General features: G+C 47.1%; 1 protein-coding gene across 1 annotated transcript in view; it reads right to left on the bottom strand.

Moving 5' to 3' along the window:
• Nucleotides 1–20,805, bottom strand: part of RAB4B (RAB4B, member RAS oncogene family) — a 52,884-nt gene that overhangs the window by 24,708 nt on the left and 7,371 nt on the right. The window contains exons 2-4 of the mRNA XM_082262768.1: nt 10,146–10,226; nt 3,022–3,136; nt 778–840 (exon numbers count right to left, since the gene is read on the bottom strand). Coding sequence (XP_082118894.1) covers nt 778–840; nt 3,022–3,136; nt 10,146–10,226 — 259 coding nt within the window. The remainder of the gene's footprint in view (nt 1–777; nt 841–3,021; nt 3,137–10,145; nt 10,227–20,805) is intronic.

Here is a 20,805-nt window from a genome sequence, read left to right as displayed (position 1 = left end):
GGAAGGAGGGGGAACATGGGGGTCTGAGCGTCCCAAGGGAGGGGCCCACGTCCACCTTAAAACCCTTCGGGGGGGGGGGGGGGCAGCTACTGTGTGGATTGGTGCAGTTCACTACCACTTTAATTTGTCAGTTGCGTATGAATCTAGTATTTCATCTTAAATCAGCTAAATCTAGTACTTCATCTTACATAACTCCTAAAAGCCTAAAAATACTAATACAGCCACCACATCTAAGAATTGGTAGGCTGCAGAGGGGGGGGTTACTAAAACTGGTGCACACAGAACCTGCGGAAGCTGTGCATAATAACCAATCAGCTTCCAACTTCAGCTTGTTCAATAAAGCCTTGGCAATAAAACCTAGAAGCTGATTGGTTACTTTGCAGAGCTGCACCAGATTGTGTGTGCACAAGCTTTAGTAAATCTCCCCCAGTGTGTCAGAGGGGAATGACTCCGATTGATCACAAGTGTCATTGCTTCACATAAATAGCATGTGACATGTTGTTAGTCCAAAGCTTGTCAGCAATCATATGACATTGGGAACTGTATCCAGAGCAGTTAATGATTGTCTTTTTGTTGGGCCAATACCAAACGGCACTCAGTAAATCCCAAGAACAAGTCTGACCAGAGCGTTTGTGTACAGGGCGGGCCCAACTGGGACACCGCGTCCCCTGGGTGCATATAGCTGGTTTAAAGAAGCTTTCCACGGAGAAACCCTTATCTGAGAGACAACAAAATAAATACAACAAAAACATATATAAAAAAAATGCATATGCTCACCTTGCAATGTCATAGACTAGCAGTGCCCCTGCTGCTCCTCTGTAGTAGCTGCGGGTAACAGATCTGATAAAGGGAGACAGGAATTAGCAAAGATAAAATCACATGTTCTCATAATCTGCCTCTGCAAATTCTGCAAATCTTATGACCTTGCATCATTTATTAATGATTAATGTTTATGAAATTTTTTTTTTCAAACAAGGCAGGGTTCGATACCCCATAGGGACTTCTTTGCTATAAACTCAGCAGGCAGATTTCCTCTGATCTGTAGTCCCTGTGTGCCATCCTGGGCTCTGCTGTGCACTATAATACCCCTTTCACTGCCAGAGTCGCTTCGTAGGCTTGAAGATTGCATAAACCCACAAAACATCATAGATCTTCTGAAAGCAGGCACTCTACAGAATTGATGGCAAACCTTGGCACCCCAAATGTTTTGAAACTACATTTCCCAGGATGCTCAACTACACTTCAGAGTGCATGAGCATCATGGGAAATGTAGTCCCAAAACATCTGGGGTGCCCAGGTTGGCCATCGCTGCCCTAGAGAATAAAATCATGGTAGTTTTAGTTGTTTTTGTCACACAATATTAGCACAAAGGTCTACGAAACGCAAAACCTCATTAAAAAAACGTAATTTTAGGGCACACAAATGAAATAAATCACTCCGAACCGATTTTTGATTAACCACTTTGCCACTGAGTCCCGTAGTACTACTGCGGCAAAGTGGCTCGTTATCGTCTGACGACGTAGACCTACGTCTTCAGACACTCCCCCTTGTATTCAGTCACAGCGGGAGTCGGGCCAGGGGAGGAGCAGCGGCGATCGCCGCTGCTCTGCCCCGATCGTCGGGGATCTAGTGTGGAGATCCGCCCGCCTGTGTAAACACAAGCGGGCGGATCTCCCAAGTGACAGGGAGTGACAGATCGGAGTGTTCAGCATAGCAATGTCGCAGTCCCGCAAAAAAAAAAAAAAAAAAAAAAAAAAAAAAAAAAAAATCGCAGATCGCCCCCATTTACGCGTTGACAGAAAAAAAACACCAAAAATGACAGAAATCTTTCCCTTTGTTAGCAAACCAATCAAAATACGCTTATTGTGAATTTTTTTACCAAACATAGGTAGCAGAAAACAAATTGGCCAAATATTAAAACATTTTGATTTTTACATTTTTTTGAGGGGAATTTCATATAAAAAAAATGTGAAAAATATTGTTATTTTTTCAAAATTGTCGCTCTTTTTTTGTTTATAGCGCAAAAAATGAAAAATCGCACAGATGATCAAATACCACCAAAAGAAAGCTCTGTTTGTGGGAAAAAAAGGACGTAAATTTAGTTTGGGTACGGCGTCGCACGACCGCGCAATTGTCAGTTAAAGTCGCACAGCGCCGAATCGCAAAAAGTGGCCCAGACGTAAGACAGCAAAATGCTCTAGTGGTAAAGTGGTTAAATATAAAAGATAAGGCTGCACCGAGTAAATAGATACCAAACATGTCAAACCTTAAATGTGGGTGCGCCTGTGAATTGGCGGCAAACCTCAGTACCCTCTATTTTCTATAGGCGACACTTTAAAAGCCCCCTATAGATCATCAGTTTAGAGTTATGGAGGAGGTCTGGTGCTAGAAATAATGCTCTCACTCCGGCGTGCACTGCAATGTGCAACACGTGTATCGCAATTAACGTTTTCATGCGTAGGTGCCCTATACATGCATATATGTGGGAATGGGGGGGGGGGGGGGATTTTATATGCTTGGGTGTATTTCTACTTTTTTTTTTTTTTTGATCACATAGGGCAGTGGTCCTCAACCCTGGTCCTCAGGGCCCACTAGCAGGCCAGGTTTGCAAGATAACTGAAATACATCCCAGGTGATATAATTTGCTGCTCAGTGATTGCAGTACTCTAGTCTGAATCTCCCCAAGGTAATACTTAAAATCTGGCCTGTTAGTGGGCCTTGAGGATCGGAGTTGAGGACCACTGACATAGGGGACAGAAAGTCCCCTATGTGATGGTTTTTTGGTGACATGTTCTCTTCAATGAGATGTCCAGGGTAAGAAAGCAATCCAGTGCCACTAGACTGCTTTAACCTAACAGCCAGAAGTCGGCTTGTCAGATTTACACACAATCCCGGTGGAAATGTGTGCAAATCCCCCTGCTGTAAAGTCTGTATGACGTGACTGCACAACACAATAACGGTTGGGTTTGAAGCAGGATATAAAATGAAGCAACCAGATCCTAGATGGCCCCCGAATCCTACCTAAACCTTTCTTGTCCAGCTGTATCCCAGATTTGGAGTTTCACCGATTTACCACCAACATTCACGATCCTGGATCCAAACTCCACACCGATTGTATGATTAGAATCTTGTTTAACTAGAAGAAATTAAGAAACATTCATGGTTATTCCTTAACCACTTGCCCACCAACCACCTACATTATAAAACTGCGGTTGGGTGGATGTAGTATCTGGATCGCTGTTTTTAAACCGTACTTTGTTTACCACGTGTACACACCCCGGTTGCGACTATCCTTAGTGCAGAATATAGAGAAATTGCGTAGAGCCAATCAGAGTGGCTCTTTGCCTTGTGATCCCTGTGACAACCTATCAAAAATGTAAACAGTGCTACGGTTTACAATTGAGAGCCCTCCCCTTTATTTAACAATGAAGGAGGGAGGATTTTATGATTGAAGGGATCCTAGGAAGGTAAGCACCTGCAGATTTAAGAGGCGGGGGGGGGGGGGGGGGTTGATGATGGATGGATTTATTTTTATTTTTTTTTAACCCTTCTCACCCACTTATTTCCCCCATCTCTCTAGTGACCTGTATGCTGACATGTTCACATCCCTTAAATTGCACATTAACCCCCTCATCTCCTTCCTACCACTGTATGGGACCTGTACATTATATAATAACCCCTTCTTCTGTGTATGACCTATAAGTAATGTGCTGTATCTAGTGCACCATCACCAATTAACCACTTCAATACCAGATTGTTTCTTCACTTCCTTCATTATTGCTGATGCTGTTTAATCAAATGTACTTCCATCTAATCAGTGTCTGAGTAGCCTGTAATAGTGGCATTGGTAAGAGAGTATGTTTTGGCTGCTTAAGTGGCACTAAAGACCAATCAGGTTTTTACCTTACAGCATTGCCTGCATGACAGTAAAAAAACAAAAAACAAACACCCACGCCTACTGAATACCCCCCCCTTCCCATTCCTACATTCTCAAGCACTAACCCGAGTCCCCTCTTGATCCAGAACTGAGTCAGTCTGCAGCAGTGATGCTTTCTCTTCCTGGATACACAGAGCAGCAGAAGCCAAGGGCTCTTGCTGCTGTCAGTCAAATCCTGTGGGGAGGAAGCAGGAGGCGTGGCCAAGTCATGATGTGTGCATCTACAGACGCATGCATCCCAGCTCTGCTCAGGAGCGTACCCACACGGGGGCACCTGCAGAAAGAAAGGGGGGGGGGACCACCAAAGAAGAGGTTAAGTGGCCACTCTATGCAATTCTTTAATTGGCTTTGGGTTCAAGAGCCGGCATCTTAAAGTGTAGTTCCACCCGTGTCTTTTTTTTTTTTTTTTGGGAAGGGGGGGAGCAAGTACCTAGTTTTGACAGGTACACCCGCTCCTACTTCCGCTCGGGCCGCCTCGAGTAGAAGTTCTCTCCTTCCTTGCAATCTTCAGGGACATGTCACAGGTCCCAGAAGATTGCCCGGCCATTCAGGACACACTGCGCGACTCTCGGCTGTGAAGCTGCCTTTTAATAAACACAGAAACGGCTGGTACTCCGCTTTAACTAAGGGAAACTGGCATTAAAACCTTGCGGCTTCATAGTCGGTTTCACAGTGCGCATGCGCGGGCTGCGCTGTACTTTGTGAATGGTCCCGCAGTTTTCTGGGACCTGTGATGTGCCCAGAAAGGCTGCAGGGAAAGGGGGAGGGGGCGATTTTCCACTTGGATTACCAAGGCGATCCGACCGGAGATTGGAGTAGGTACCTGTCAAAACCAGGTACCCGCCCCCCTCCCAAAAAGTGTCAAATGTTAAGGGGGGAGAGAGAGAGAGAAAATGGTGAACTTATCCTTTAAGCTGGTCATACACTGTTCGAACCTCTGCGGTTTCCTGATGAACTGGCTGAAATTTGCTCAGTGGAAGCCGGGAGGAAAATTGTCAGCCCAACAGCACCTACATCCAATCAGATTAGGCTGCTGTTCGGGCATTGACGGCTGTCAAAACACATTAGCCACAGCCACAAATTTGTCCATACACTTGTGTAGTGGAGAGGACGAAATCTGTAAGGTCTTTTTCCCTTCAGAAAATCTCTACAACATGGGGTGTCCAAACTTTCTAAACAAAGGCCCAGTGTACTGTCCTTCAAACTTTAGGAGGGCCAGATTGTGGACAGTGGGAGTAGAAAATCTCCTGGGGGTCACCGGGAGTAAAAAGAGGGCCCCATCTTTGGTAATAGGGGGAGGAATAGGGCTCCATTGTTGCTGTCAGTAGAAGGAATAATGCCCCAAGGGCCAGAAAAAGGCAAGCAAAGGGCTGCAGTTTGGAGACCACTGCTCTAGGCGTATGTATGATCATCCTTACCACTCTGAAGTCTGCTTTGTGCTGGGAAGTGCAGTGGATGGCTCCCTGGCTGTGGATTAATTCCTGATTTGACCTTTTTATAATCTTAAAATCCTTCTCAAAGGGTGAGACTGTTCGCCCGGGTAATAGGTCAGTGCACCGTGTCCAGTCCTGTCTCACATATCACAGAAGTGGATTACAGAGTTATCCGAGTACAAGAAGTGGACTTTTTCAGCACACTGATGATTATATAATTGAATTAGCATATTTTGCACAGGAACATTCACTAAATTATACTTTTTTTTTTTTTTTTAGAACATTTAAAACTATAGCAAATCCTCCATTTTTAGACACTTTCAGCAGCTGATCACTTAATCACTTACTGAGTATGCTCCTTATTTAGCTTTTAATCCTTGCCTATGTTCCAGTTAAACTGGTGCAATGACCCCTGCCCCAGGTCCTGCCCCAGGTTTCCTGTTCCTGTTTCAGGGGTGGCTCCTTTCTCAGCACCTCCACGAGGCACACATGCAGGGACTAGAGTTACATAGTAGTTGAGGTTGAATAAAGACAACACGCCATCCAGGTCAACTTGTGCAGGTGTGTGTGGATGCAATCATCTCACATACCCCTGAATGTTATGATCCTTGAGATGTACGTCCAAGAGTTTAAAAGTAGCCATACTCCCTGCAATAACTACCATTTGTGGTAGAGAATTCCACAATCTTGTAGCCCTTACTGTAAAAAAACCCCCTGCGTAGCCTGAGGTTAAATCTCTTCTCCTCTAATCGCATTGTATGGCCTCATGTCCTCATGCATTCATTGCGACTGAACATTTTTCTATGCTGAGATCACCGTTGAGGTACTTGTATATTGCTATCATGTCCCCTCTCAGGCGTCTTCTCTCCAGGGAGAATAAATCAAGCGCTTGTAAGCGCTCTTCATAATTAAGGTCTTCCAATCCACTAATACGTTTAGTTGCCCTTCTCTGGACTCTCTCCAGCTCCAACACATCCCTCCTGGGGACGGACGACCAGAACTGGACAGAGTTGTGTTTATCTACACCAGCCTTTTTCAACTGGGGTGTCTTTAGGTTTCTTCAGGTGTGCCTTAGAGAAATGCCCAAAAATCATATACAAGCCGGCATGTAAATGAAGGCTGCCTTTTTTCGGTAGTTACACACAGTCACAGGTTTTTATTGTGCACCATGACAACCTTTTAGCGGACGGCATCCTTACAACCAATGACATCATCAGTTGATAAGGAGGATGTCAGTCGCCTGCATAGCATCCTTGTTTGACCCTCCCCTGCCCCTCTCCATCAGCGTTGGGTCACATTAGCTGAGTGATGGAGAAAAACTGAGGCAGAAGAGAAACTTTGGAATAGTAGTCCGAACCAGTTTGCAAAAGAGAATTTGCTTTGGAAGAATACATCCCCTCCAATGTTGGGTGTCCTACTTGTGTGGATGTTGCTGCATTATGTAAAACTATTGGAATAGCTTTTACATTGTAGAATGGGGTACTTTGAGATTGTCCATAATTGTTAAAGGGTGCCTTGACTGAAAAAAGGTTGAGAAACACTGCTCTACACTGTGTGCATCAGTAGAAACACACAGCCCTGTAGCCTAGGATGGCAAGGTGCTCCCCTGCTTATCCCTTCTGCAAGCTGACTGGCTGGAGACTGCACTGTTCACTGTTAAAGTTGTTGCAAAGCCTCAAGGTAATGCATTCTATGCATTAAGGTGAAAACCCTTCTGTGCTGCAGCTTCCTCTCACCCCCCTTTTGCTTACCTGAGCCTGATCCGATCCAGCGATGTGCACAAGTGCAGTGGCTCCAGCCGCTGTCTCTCTCCTCATTGAACAGATTGAGAGAAGCTGGAGCCGTTGACTTCCGCTGCTGTCAATCAAAAGCTGTCATGCGGGGCCGCTGCCTGTGTCAATGGATGCAGCAGCGGGACTCGGGAGTGAGCCCCCACGGATGACCCCATGGAAAGCGGCTTTCAGCAGGGGCACCCAATGAAGAGGGGCCTGGAGCGCCGCCGGGGGACCCCAGAAGAGGAGGTTCGGGGGCTGCTCTGTGCAAAATGAGCAGGTAAGTATGACATGTTTTTTTTTTTTTAAATAACAAAAAATGTTTACTATCACCTTAACTATTTCTTGTGAAGATCAGAAGTTCAGGGAAACAGCGCTGAGAGAGCAGGAACCAGCAACTGTAGAAGTTGTAAAGTGCTGGGGTAATAATTTTAACAAACAGTTTATGGGAGAATATGTATTTTATTGCTCTCAATGTGGTAAAGTGATATTAAAGGCTGTTTTTTATTTTGCTAAAACAAAACATTTTTTTCCTTTTTTTTAAATACTTACCTGCTCTGTGCAACGATATTGCACAGAGCAGCCCCTTAAAATCTTATCGAGTATCCTGCAGGTGCTGTCTGCTCCTTCTTATGGGCGTCCCTATAGCAAGCCATGTGTTAAATCGGGGTGCCCATGCAAGACCACCACTGAGCCAGGCTGTGCGTGACCATAAATACACACAGAGGGGCTCAGCCATGTCCCTCCTCACAGAATATGACTGACAGCAACAGGAGCCAATGGCTCCCACTGTTCTCAGAGTCTCCTGTGAGACCAGGAAAGAGCAGACCTGCTGCAGCTAGACGCAGTGCTGGATTGAGAGAGTACTCTTTAGGGAGGGTGGGGTGGCAAGTATTGGAAGGTTTTTTACCTTAAATGTAGAGAATGTATTATAGTAAAAGCATCTTTTTGCGTTTAAAACCACTTTAAGCAAAAAAAAAACAACACACACAAATCTCACTTTATCAAGGTACCCACGCGTTCTCCCACTGCAGCCAGCCAGGTGCCAGAGCACAAGGAGCCCATCTACACCACTATGAAGAAATGGGCCGCACTTCAATGACATTGCTAAAGTTGGCAGCTTTACTGATGAACAGCAGACACTGCATCCTTCCACCCTAGGTCAGCCCCTCTCCCGATCCCAGTCATAGAGCTTTACGACTAAGCGGGGATTGCTGAAATGCATTCGAGGGGAGGTCCTAGGGTGGAGGGATGCAGTGTGTGCGGTCCATCAGTAAAGCTGTCCAACTTTAGTGATGTCACTGGAATGCAACCCTTTTCTTCGTAATAAAGGAAAAAAAAAAAAAAAGCATTTAACTCTATGGGTAAATTTGGATTTTACCCAGAGCTCAGCTTTAACTCAAGAGCCATTAAAAAGATAAGTTCACCTTAAGTACCATGCTACATTTTACACCCATATATAGGAGATAACATGTTACTAAAGCACCTGCCTGCACCCTAAGGCCCCTTTCACACAGGCGGACCGTTCAGATCCGCCTGTCCATTTTTTTGGAGGATCTGAACGGATGCCTCATGTATCTCTATGGGGCATCGGATGTCAGCGAAGACATGTCTGCTGACATCCGATCCGATCTGTCAAATCTGGACGGATGGAAACCCTATTTTCCATCCATCCAGCGGATCGGATGGGATGAGAACGGACAGACGGTCCGTTCCCATCCGATTCCAACATGGAGAACAGCGGGACCTGACAGATGTCATCCGCCTGCACAGGGGGGGAAAATCGGCGTATCGATCACCCGCTGAGAAAAACCGAGTCAGCCTGACAGACTCTGTGTGAAAGGGACCTAATCCCGATCCCCCATTAGGGCAGCGGATCCTCCCCAGCACCCAGTCACAATTTAAAAAGAGCATGGCCATGGCACGGCTTCCCCCACACAGCCTTGTTATTCCTTCACAGATTACTGTGAACTAAGTACCATCTTCCATCTTGGCAGACAGCTTGCAGCTCTCAATGAACTGGGAGGGGGCTGGAGAGCTCTCTCATAGTTCAGTGATCTTTTTGAACTTCAGTAACTGTCTGCCCATACACTTTTTTAAGCACCTGCCTCTTGGGCAAGGCCTTTTGGCTTCGACCAGAGGAATTTTTATTCCGGCCGGAAGGCCTGCCTTTGTATTTTTCACAAGGGCACTAATTCACCTCTCCACTTCCCCTCCCCCACCTTTTTGTTTGTGTGTGCTTTTTCTTTGTGGTTTGTCACTTTTCTATCACCTTTTTTTCACTTTGCACGACTTGTAGGGTGTGGGTCCTCGGGCCCTACCTTGAGTCTTGGGAGGGGGTGGATATGGCCTTTTGGCTTGGTCCGCCCTCTCTCATGGGGTCTCCCTTCGGGGGAGCCCCACTTAGTACTCGGTGGGGGCTGTTCCGGCAGTCCCCCTGAAGAACGGGGTCAGTCTGGTTCCGGCCAGACAGACCATGAGTACCTCAAATCCCTGTCAGGAGTCTTGCGCCCCGGGGGATCGAGGTTCGGGTCCTACCTCTTCGGAGGGAAGACCATTTGTTCGCACACCCTGTGCACTTTTTGTGTTCCTCACGTTTGTGTGTGTGCACTTTTTTATGCACCGGGTGAAGTCTTTTGAGTGTGTTTCACACGCTACGGGCTTTAAAAAAAAGAAAAAGCTGTACTGAAGAGAGTCTGCAGGAGGGTGACATTGAACCCATGATCTGCTGATCAATGCAATGCTCTGCAGACTCCTAATAAAAAAAATAAAAATAAAAGCACATTTTTTATCTGAAAAAAAATTTGCATTTATTTTTAATTTAAAGTGAAGGTATTTTTTAAAGCTCTTAATATCCTTTAAAAAGATCCAATAATGTTGCCATTTGAAAATGAAGACCCTTAGATAAACATGATTAGGTTATTATAGCATTTTCCATCACTAGAGAATTATCTTCACACAATAATTAGTCTGTGACTAATATCAACGATTGTGAATACTTACATTTGCTCTCAATGAACTGGTGCAGGAGGCAGGACTTCCCTGTTCCTGCACTGCCAATGACCAGGAACTTGAATAGAAAGTCTGAAAAAAAAAAAAAAACAGAACACCAATGACAAGCAGTCCAAAAAGGGAACACTCTTTTGTAATTTTCCAGATCAATATGTAAAAGCCATATATGTTACATCTGCAGGCTCTGCTTCCTGCTTTGCATTGCTGTACAGTGTTGGTTCTTTACTGATCCCTTTTACAAGGCAAGCCTAATGCCTGGTACACACAATGAGATCAGAAGAATGATTGTCCATTTTCTTTTCCTTTTTTTCATGCTCATCTCATATCGAAAATGAAGAAGTTACTAAAGTTCTTATGACAGAAAAAAAAAATCGGAAGTGATGTAATGTGTTGTATTTGTATTTTCAGACAAAAACTGTAGAGATTAAACAAAAATCTTACAATCTGGTATCGTACAAGAAATATTTTTGTTTCTGTCCCTTTAAATCAGGGGTCTTCAAGGAATGGACCTCCAGTTGTTTAGGAACTACAATTTCCCCATCGTGCCTGGTCATGTCTGTAAATGTCAGAGTTTTACAATGCCTCATGGGATGTGTAGTTCTGCAACAGCTGGAGGGCCGTAGTTTGAGGATCTCTGCTTTAGATAATATCGGATAAGCGGTTGAGATCGGCTCTCGAAAGCTGTGTTCTAACGCAGGGTTTCTCAACTACGGTCCTCAGGGCACACTAACAGGCCAGATTTTAAGTACCGTATATACTCGAGCATAAGCCGACCCGAATATAAGCCGAGGCACCTAATTTTACCACAAAAAAAACGGGGAAAACTTATTGACTTGAGCATAAGCCTAGGGTGGGAAATGCAGCAGCTACTAGACTACCACGAAACCCAAAATAGGGGCTGCGGGCATTGGACAAGAGATGCAGGGCTGTGGGCATGGTACAGGAGATGGCACAGATATGGTAGGGCCATGGCACAGATATGGTAGGGCCATGGCACAGATATGGTACGGCCATGGCACAGATATGGTACAGGAGATGCAGTGCTGTGGGCATGGTACTGGAGTCTCACCTTTTCCTGCAGTGCTGTGGAGGAGTCTCACTTACCTTTCCGCCTTACATTTAAAAACGGTGCCGCCCGGCGCCAACACGTCACTGCACATGCGCCGTCTGCCTGGGAATAGCCGAACGTGTACGGGCTCTCCCGAGCGGCGGCAGCGCATGCGCACTGACCGGAGAACAGGTAAGCGAGAGCGTTACTCGAGGGGGGCTTTTTCAGCATGAAAAAACATGCTGGAAAACTCTGCGTATACTCGAGTATATACGGTATTAGCTTGGGGAGATGCAGACTAGAATACTGCAATCACTGAGCAGCAAATGATATCATCTGTTATGTATTTCAGTTTTCTTGCAAACCTGGCCTGTTAGCGTGCCCTGAGGCCTGGAGTTGAGAAACACTGTTCTAATGATCAGATAATCGTACAACCGCTTCGAAAGCGGTATTTGTTGATCGATTTTCTGACCGTGTGCACAGAGCTTAGGAAACAGCCAACTCATTGCAAATAACACACTACCTGTTTGGCTCCAACCTAAAGAGATATTAATAGAGAGGCAGAGTAATTACACTGAGCCAGTAAGAGCTCCCTCTAGTTCACTGGTCTCAAAAACTATGGTCCTTCAGTTTTTCAAGAACTACAAATTCCCATCATGCCTAGTCATGTCTGAATGTCAGAGTTTTGCAATGCCTTATGGGGCGTGTAGCTATGCAACAGCTGGAGGGCCGTAGTTTGGAGATCCCTGCTCTAGTTGTTAATCTATAAACCTAGAAGTTTGTATCCAGTCATGTTTTCATGTCCTTATTTATCCAAAATTCTGAATGATAAATATACCCACCCGGCGTAATCCCAGTACTGTAAGTAATCTGCATCTGTTTGGAGGTCTGCAGTGTCACTCTCTCGCTGGATGAGCAAGGCATCGCTCAGTCGCTGAAGGAAATGCTGCAGCAAATCACTTGCCAGTGACAGCGTAACACCTCGCTCATCTGGCAGGCAAGGGGGGGGGACACAACAGAAGGTGATGAGTATTTATCTTGCCTGTGAAGGGAAGCTGTTGCTGGTGAGCAGTGACAGGACTCTTAGAATATCAACAAAAAATGACTTTCCTATTGCAGGTGATGCCTGAAATGTGATTTTATCTGGTTTCAGAGTTCTGAGATTTCTAGTAGGGGGCAGACCTCCAACTTGTCAAACTGCAAAGAGTTGCCGAGTTGCACTGTGTGTATCTATGGATGTACTCAGCCTGGCTTGGAAGCGTGCACACACTGGTACCCCCTCAGCGCACGGCTTGCTGAGGGGGTACCCACAAAACAATGGAGGAGCAGACAGTGTGGGAACCCCAGAAGAGGTGGTAAAGGGCTACTCTATACAATGTCACTGTGGAGGTAAATCCAACAAATTATTTATTTTAGCAAAATAAAAAAAATAAAAAACACAACACTCTCTTAACCACTTCCTAACTGCACCATAACTGAAAGACAGCTACAGCACGGGTTTCTCAGGGCAGGTCGGTGCAGCCCCAGCAGTGCCGCTGCAGGTTGCTGCAGCCCCAGCAGTGCCGCTGCAGGTCGCTGCAGCCCCAGCAGTGCCGCCGCAGGTCGCTGCAGCCCCAGCAGTGCCGCCGCAGGTCGGTGCAGCCCCAGCAGTGCCGCTGCAGGTCGGTGCAGCCCCAGCAGTGCCGCTGCAGGTCGGTGCAGCCCCAGCAGTGCCGCTGCAGGTCGGTGCAGCCCCAGCAGTGCCGCTGCAGGTCGGTGCAGCCCCAGCAGTGCCGCTGCTGGTCAGAGCCGCCTAACAGTGAAGGAGAAAAATTATAATTGCAACATTTTCAATTTCAATATTTTGTCTTTTTTTGTTTAGCAATTTAAAAAAAAATATATTGATCAGTTGCTGCACATGAAGTGTTCAAATGAGGAATGCGTCAGGGTCTGCATCCCTTTAGATGTATCTAAACTAAAATGACATTTGCAGAAGATGCCCAAAATCTGACTTGTATCTTAGTGCAGACTTCTGGGTAAATCAGTGATCCAGTCACACAAGCAGGAAATGATATTTCTGGGGGCATTCTGTACTCTGTGTACAGAACGCATCCTTGTTGCCATAATTTCATTGTATTTTTACAGAAAACTAAAGAGGTGCAGATTGAAGAAAGGTCATTTTTAATAACATTTAATGACTTGTGTCACAATTGTGTATGCAATTGAAGAACACAAGGAAACACTACAGCAGGGAATAGAGGGATTGAGGCTGGTTTTACAGAAGTCGTTTGAGAGATCAACTTCTGTACAAGCAGCCAGCCCCTACCCATAGAAAGGTCGCAATTCCGCCAGTCCTGCTTAACCCGTACAACCAGCTTCATGGGAAATTGTTTCATCACTGCCGCCAGCTATAGCCAGCGGTGCTGATGAGTGTATCCTGATGGCAGGGAAGCCTCCCCACTGTCAGAACACAAAAAGGATTCCCCCCATTCAAGTGTGTGGATGGGGGAACAGTTTCATTTTTTTTTTTTTCCCAACCCGCCGATGAATCATGTACGGTCTGCTTAGGTTTACATTTGTGGTGATAAAAGGCGTACATAAAGCTGACAAAACCCCGCTACAGACCACAAGATTCAATGCACATCCTGTAGAACTAATAACCCAACAACAAATCCCAACCTTTATACAGCGGGTAAAATAAGTAATGAACACGTCACCATTTTTCTAGGTAAATATATTTCTAAAAGGTGCTCTTGACAAAATCTTCATCACATGTCAGTAACAACCCATGCAATTCGCACAAAGAAACCAAAACAAATAAATTCAGAAATTAGATTAATAAAAAAGGTTAACAAAACACACTGATGATATTGGTTACAGGATTACTAAGAGGAAGTAAAGTCTTCTTTATTTGTACCTACAGGTAAGCATATAATGTGTTACTCGGAAGATATGAGATTTCTCATAAGCCAATGACATCATGAAGGTCCGGTTTACTGTTTCCCGGGACCCGCAGCCCGTGCCGCAAACGGCGGCTCGGGCACGCATGCGCGGGAGTGAAGTCATCGCACCTCTGGCCACTCACAGCGCCGGAGCCCGCAAACCCGAAAGAAACACCAGGGAAGAGGTCAGCCACCTCAGCAGTGTACGGGCGCCACTGAGACAGCTTCGTTCTAAGGTATTACATAATGAGCTAGTATGTGATGCATATTCGCTCATTATGTCTTTGTCTTGTAGGTTTTTTTTTCACAAGGTTTACAAGCTCTTAAACTTCGGAATGTTCCAGTGAGCACTGTTGGGGCTATAATTTGAAAGTGGAAAGAACATCATTTCACCATAAACTGGCCACGACCAGGTGCTCCTTGCAGGATTTCGGTCAGAGGAGGGAAAATTATCAGAAGAGTTGTTCCAGAGCCAAGGACTACTTTGTGGAGAGCTTCAGAAAGACCTGGAATTAGCAGGTACAATTATTTTTCAGGCTGGGTTCACACTGTGTGACTGTGTGTGGAGTGGCTCACAGCAGGGGTCAGGGATGCCCCTGTTCTCCTTTTGGGGGACAAATCAGGACCGAATTTTTGCCAGAATTTGGACCTGAAACCGAACCAAAGACACACAGGACCCTTGTGCAATGCGCTCGCAGCCGCCCCAGAGATGCGTGAACAGGCTCAATTTCATGCGAATTGGATGCCGGCAAAACCCGCATTCAATTCGCATTAGTGTGAACCCAGCCTGAAAGAAAATAAGTAATGTCCTCAACCGCCATGACCTGTATACACGCTCACCACACAAGACTCCATTGCTGAAGAAAAAGCATGTTGAAGCTCGTTTAAAGTTTGCTGCACAACATTCAGACAAGCCTGTGAAACACTGGGATAACATAGCCTGGTTAGAGGAGACCAAAATTGAACTCTTTGGATGCCATAATACACACCATGTTGGGAGGTCAAATGGCACTGCACATCCCCCCCCCCACCAAAAAAAAATGGGATTTTTGGCTTACCGTAAAATCCATTTCTCGAATGTTCATTGACGGACACAGTTCCTGATATTTTTAACCATTGGGTTATACTGCCCCCTACAGCAGTAGGACACTAGGCAGAAAAGAAAAAGTCTGGTTACACCTATGGGCAGTCCCAGGGGGTATACTCCCTCTCTCTGCTATAGGTACTCAGTTTTGTTACGAGCAATGTCAGAAGAATTACAACTCCACAGAGGGGTGGGTGCTGTGCCCGTCATTCATCAGAGAAATGGATTTAACAGCAAATTAAAAATCCCATTTTCTCTTTCGTTCACTGATGGACACAGCTCCTTAACCATTGGGACGTCCCAAAGCAGTGTTAAACATGAGGAGTGGGAACAGCAAAAAAAGAGCGAACTATAGCCAACCAGGTAAACAGGAGTTTAACCAAAACAACTGGAGCTCACCTGAAAAAAACAACACCCCCTCAAAGAGGACCAGGTCCTCTAAACAGCAGCCTGCAAAATCTTGCAGCCAAAAAGGAAGCATCCGCTGATGCCAACACGTCCACTTTATAGAACTTTTGTGAAAGTGTGCACCGACGACCAGGTGGCCACCTTGAAAACCTGCGTCACTGACTCCTGGCACTGAGCACCCGAGTAGAATGAGCCTTGACATGAAAAGGAGGAACCTGACCCTTGATGGAATAGACCTGAACAACATCTGTCTGATCCATCTGGAAAAGGTTGCAGAGGAAGCGGACAACCGTTTCCAAGGCCCATCCATGAACACGAATAGGGAGTCTGACTCCATAAAAGACTCTGTAGCTGCCAGGTACACTCAAATTGCCCGGACCACATCCAACGCATGCAATTTCCTTCAGATGTTTTGGCCTGGAACAAAAGGGAAGGCAACACAATGTCTTCATTCAAATGAAAATCAGAGACAACCTGAGGGAGTAACGATGGACAGAAGCGAAGAACCACATTCTGTCTGTGAATCCCAGAGTAAGGTGAACGACAGGACAACGCCGCCAAAAAGGCCACCTTCTGGGACAGCTTAAGCCCGACGAGTCTCAAAGGAGGCTTCTGAAAGACAGAGCACCAAAGTGAGGTCCCAAGGTGGCAACAGAGACCGCACTGGTGGGGTCAAGTGCATAACTCCCTGAAGAAAAGTACGTACCAGGGAGTATGCAGCCAAGGGCCATTGAAAGAAGACTGCTATGGCCGACACCTGACCCTTGATAGTATTCAAGGCCAGTTTCTGCTCAACCCCCCCCGTTAAAGGAAGGTCCGAGCCACCGAAAAAGAGCGAGGATGAACCCCAAGAGAGTTACACCATGCTATGTACGTCTTTCACGTACAGTGGTAGATCTTCCTAGAAGTAGATTTCCTAGCTTTTAACAGTGTTGGAATCACGACTCAGACAGAACCTGTATCCATCAGCACCTGGCGTTAAACAGCCAAGCCGTCAAAGCCAGTGACCGTAGAGGGTGAAAGATTGGTCCTTGGGACAGCAGATTGTTCCTGAGAGGAAGCTTCCAAGGAATGTCGGCGACCAGCCGCACCAGATCGGCATTACCAAGCCCAGCGAGGCCAATCCGGGGGCCACTAAGATGACCCGAATCCCTTCTGCCTCAATCCCGCGTCTTTGCAGAAGCTAGAGAGGAGGGAAGGCGTAAATCAGATGATACTGACCCCTCGGGGCCACCAACGCATCTGTAAAGTCCGCCAGAGGATTCCGGGACCGAGCCACAAACCTCTGCACCTTTCTGTTGAGCCGAGACGCCAACAGATCCACCTCGGGGATGCCCCACTGGAGACACAACTGAATAAACACCTCCGGATGAAAGAACCACTCCCCGTAGTCCAGTGCCTGCCGACTGAGGTAATCAGCCTGCCAGTTTTCCACCCCTGGAATGTGTACAACGGAGAGGGCTGGAACTAACCGTTCTGCCCACCTTAGAATTCTGGCTACCTTCAGAGCCGCCAGGACACTTCTTGTGCCCCCCTGGTGATTGACATAAGCAATGGCATTGTCAAAATGGAATGCGCACCAGACATCCCTGAAGACAATCCTTCCAATGTTCCAGGCACAGTCTGATCACTCAGAGTTCCAAGACATTGAATAGTAGTCTGGATTCTTCCAGTGTCCAGATCCACTGATCAAACTTTTTGCAGAGGACGCCTCCCCAGCCAGACAGGCTGGCACCCTTGGTGACCACTGTCCAATGTCCGATACAAGGGGAGGAAGGATTTGCCCTGCTGAAGCGATGGAGAACAAAGTCACCATATCAGGGACTTTTTCGTTCCGATTGTCCAGAGACTATGGATTCTTGTCCCATTTGGCCAGAATCTCCCTTGCAGGGACCTCGTATGGAACTGTGCAAACAGAACCGCCTCGAAGGTAGACACCATCAGGCCCAGCACCGCATGCAAATCCGGAGGGATGACTATCACCTGGATAGCAGGAGACGATATGCAGCCTGCAATTTCTGGAATTTGTCCAGAGGTTTTCCACCAGAGCAGTAGGAGACTCCACTCGCAGAAGGTCGTCATCCAAGTAGCCCAGTACCGCGATCCCCCAATGGTGTAACAATGCTAGCACTGGGCCCAGCATTTTTGTGAAGCCCCGAGGAGTGGAGGCAAGACCAAAGGGTCCCGAGATCCTGATGACTGTAAACAGGTTTAAAAATGTTCCAAAGTCAGAACCGGGACAATCACCTTTTGAAGTAAAAATTCTTGCACCGCCCCAAACAGAGACTGTAAGCGGACCGGGGACAGTCGCATGTTGGAAGGAAGAACCTTACCGGAGGGTAAGAATGTAACTCGATCTTGTAGCCAGATTGTATGACCTCATGGACCCACTTGTCTTCTACCAGGGAAGTCCACGGGTCCGGGAACCAGCAGAGACATTCCCCCACCCCATATACAGGTGAGGACGCACCTTCCTGCTGAAGGGGCCTTACCCGTGCGTCTGGAGAAGCCCACTCTTGACTTGCCTGACCCAGTGCACTTGGATCCACTAGAGGAGGCCCTGAAAGGCTTCGATCCCTCATCAGTCGACCCTGAGGGACGAAAAAACGTCTTATGAGCCAAGGAGGGGGGACCACATCTATGACGAGGGCCCTTGCCCTTAGTAGCCTACGAAAGAAAGGCACTCTTCCCCCCTGTGAGACCTTTAATGATGTAATACAGGGTAGCACCAAACAGGTGATTTCCTTGAAAGGGAAGATCAGTCAGACTTTTTTAGAAGTCTGGTCCACAGACCAGCATTTGAGCCAAAAGACACGCCGAAGAACCACTGACAAAACAGAGAGCCAAGCCACTAGGGGAGCTGAATCCAAAAAGGCATCACAAACAGCAGCCCCTGGACCAGCTGGTCCACCAGCTCAGCAAAGGCAGGGGGGCTACTCCTCCAGGTCACGGCGTAAAAGCTTAGCTCATTCGGACAGAGTCTGTGACACCAGGGCAATGGTGAATATTGGTCTCAGTGGCAAACCGCCTTCCTGTTACCCGGGTCCTTAAAGGCTGGGGATCCTTCAACCGGAATCATGGTTGGTTGCCTTGTTCAAGCTGGAAACCAAAGGGTCCACCCCTGGTGAAACAGTCCACTTCTTAAGAAGAGACTCCTCATAGGGGTATTGCCTAGTAACTCGCTTAGAGACCCCAAGGGGACGTTTTGGTCGTCCCCACTCTTTAGTGACAATTCTGTCAAAGTAGGAGGGGACATGGAACACCTTTGCCGCTCTGGATAGCTTGTGAGTGCCAAAGGGAACCTGCACCTCTGTCGCAGCTGCGTCTTCCATCGTTAAGGTCTCGTGCACAGATACAACAATCAGTGTGTCCACCAGCACCTTTTCGTGCGCAGTTGCAGAAGTGGAGGAATCCTCCCCACTATCTAAGGGTTCAGGGCGCGTGGTCGCAGACCCAGCAGGGTGACCCATGTCCGCAGCAGCCAAATCAGATTCAGGATCGGATGAGACAGAGGAGGCGAGGCAAGGGAAGGCAGGGGGCACTTTAAGCCAGCCTGTCACCCAAAAGCCACCTCCACCCAGCACACAAAGGACTCCAGGACCACCGTCAGTGCATAAATAGATGGATGTGACCTGGAGGGCCCCACAGCCCCAGAGAGAGGATCAGGTAGGGAGATCTGCTCCAAAGACTCCATCAGTCACCAGAGGGATCCCACAAAAAAGTGTAAAACACTGCTAAGGGACAAACCCCACCACTCTGGCAGCACCACGCAGTTGCCAGTCATTGAGCACCAACCGATCCTTAGCAGGGAGGGAGAGGATCCAACCAGACTTACTACCCCGCAGAAACCAGGCACTGCAGCCACCAGGAGACTCTGCACTGCACGAGCGGTGATCAGGAAACAAAAGGATCCAGGAGTCAGCACCAGGGCATGAGGAGGGGCTCCAAAGACATGGCCGCTGCTGTTTCCCATGGCAGACAACCGCAAAATGGCTGCCGGACTACACAAACCTGGCCGCCGTGCATTGTCGCACAAGGCTACAACAAAATTGCGGCACCATGAGGCACCCAGGAGGGATCCCTAGGCCTCAAGGACAGGCCCAGGCAGGACGGAGGGCCCTGGCATGAGCACCCACCAGGTCCCCCCTCCCGCACAGCGGATCGTGTGATCTCCGGCGGCGCACCCCCCACCAGACCCCATCGCCAGCATAGCACCCGCCTCCACCCCAGGAGGTGGACCAGACCACCCACACAGCCCCAGCATAAGTGGAGGGTGGATAGGATGGGAACCTGGAGGTCCGACCGTGCCATGGAGGAGCCCACCCCAAAACCCTCCAGAGGAAGAGAGGGGACAGCTACTCACCATACCAGGAACCAGGCTGGCACCACTCCAGACAGAACCCCTCACCATCGAAAAAAGTCCAAAAATCGATCCCGTTTGTAAACGCTATAACTTTTGCGCAAACCAATTAAAATATGCTTTTTGGGATTTATTTTTAACAAAAATATGTAGCAGAATACAAATTGGCCTAAACTGATAAAAAAATGTAATTTTTAATATTTTTTTTTTTATTGGGAATGTTTTATAGCCGAAAGTAAAAAAATATGGCGTTTTTTTTTTTTTCAGAATTGTCGCTCTTTTTTTGTTTATAGCGCAAAACCTAAAAACCACAGAGGTGATTAAATACCACCAAAAGAAAGCTCTATTTGTGGGGAAAAAAAAAGGACATCAATTTTATTTGGGTACAGCGACGCACGACCGTGCAATTTTCCGTTAACGTAACGTAGTGCCAAATTGCAAAAAAAATGGCCTGGTCATTAAGGGGGCAAATCCTTCTGGTCTTAGTGCCGGTTCACATTAGTGCAATCACAGAGATCGCATGTATATCGGAGCGCACTGCTCCTAAATTACATGCGATCTCTGTGCGGTGCACATTTGAGCCATACACTTTGCATGGCTGAATTCGCACCGCAATCGCTCTAAACACGCACATGACCCTTTTTTTTATCCGCAGCATAATCGGATTGCATGGTGGTTCACACTAGTGCGATCCGATTCTGTGCGAACTTGCAGATCGCACTGTGATATGCAATCTCAACTGGGGGTGTCGTTAACTTTTAATTGACACCCCCTGCGTATCGCATATGGCAGTGTGAACTGCCAGGGGTGCGGATGCGGGAACACGCTGC

Source organism: Pelophylax lessonae (assembly GCF_965119305.1).
Source record: "Pelophylax lessonae genome assembly, chromosome: 7".
Classification (NCBI taxonomy): Eukaryota; Metazoa; Chordata; class Amphibia; order Anura; family Ranidae; genus Pelophylax; species Pelophylax lessonae.
The sequence above is the reverse complement of the archived record's forward strand: the minus strand, read 5'-3'. Positions and strand labels throughout refer to the sequence as shown.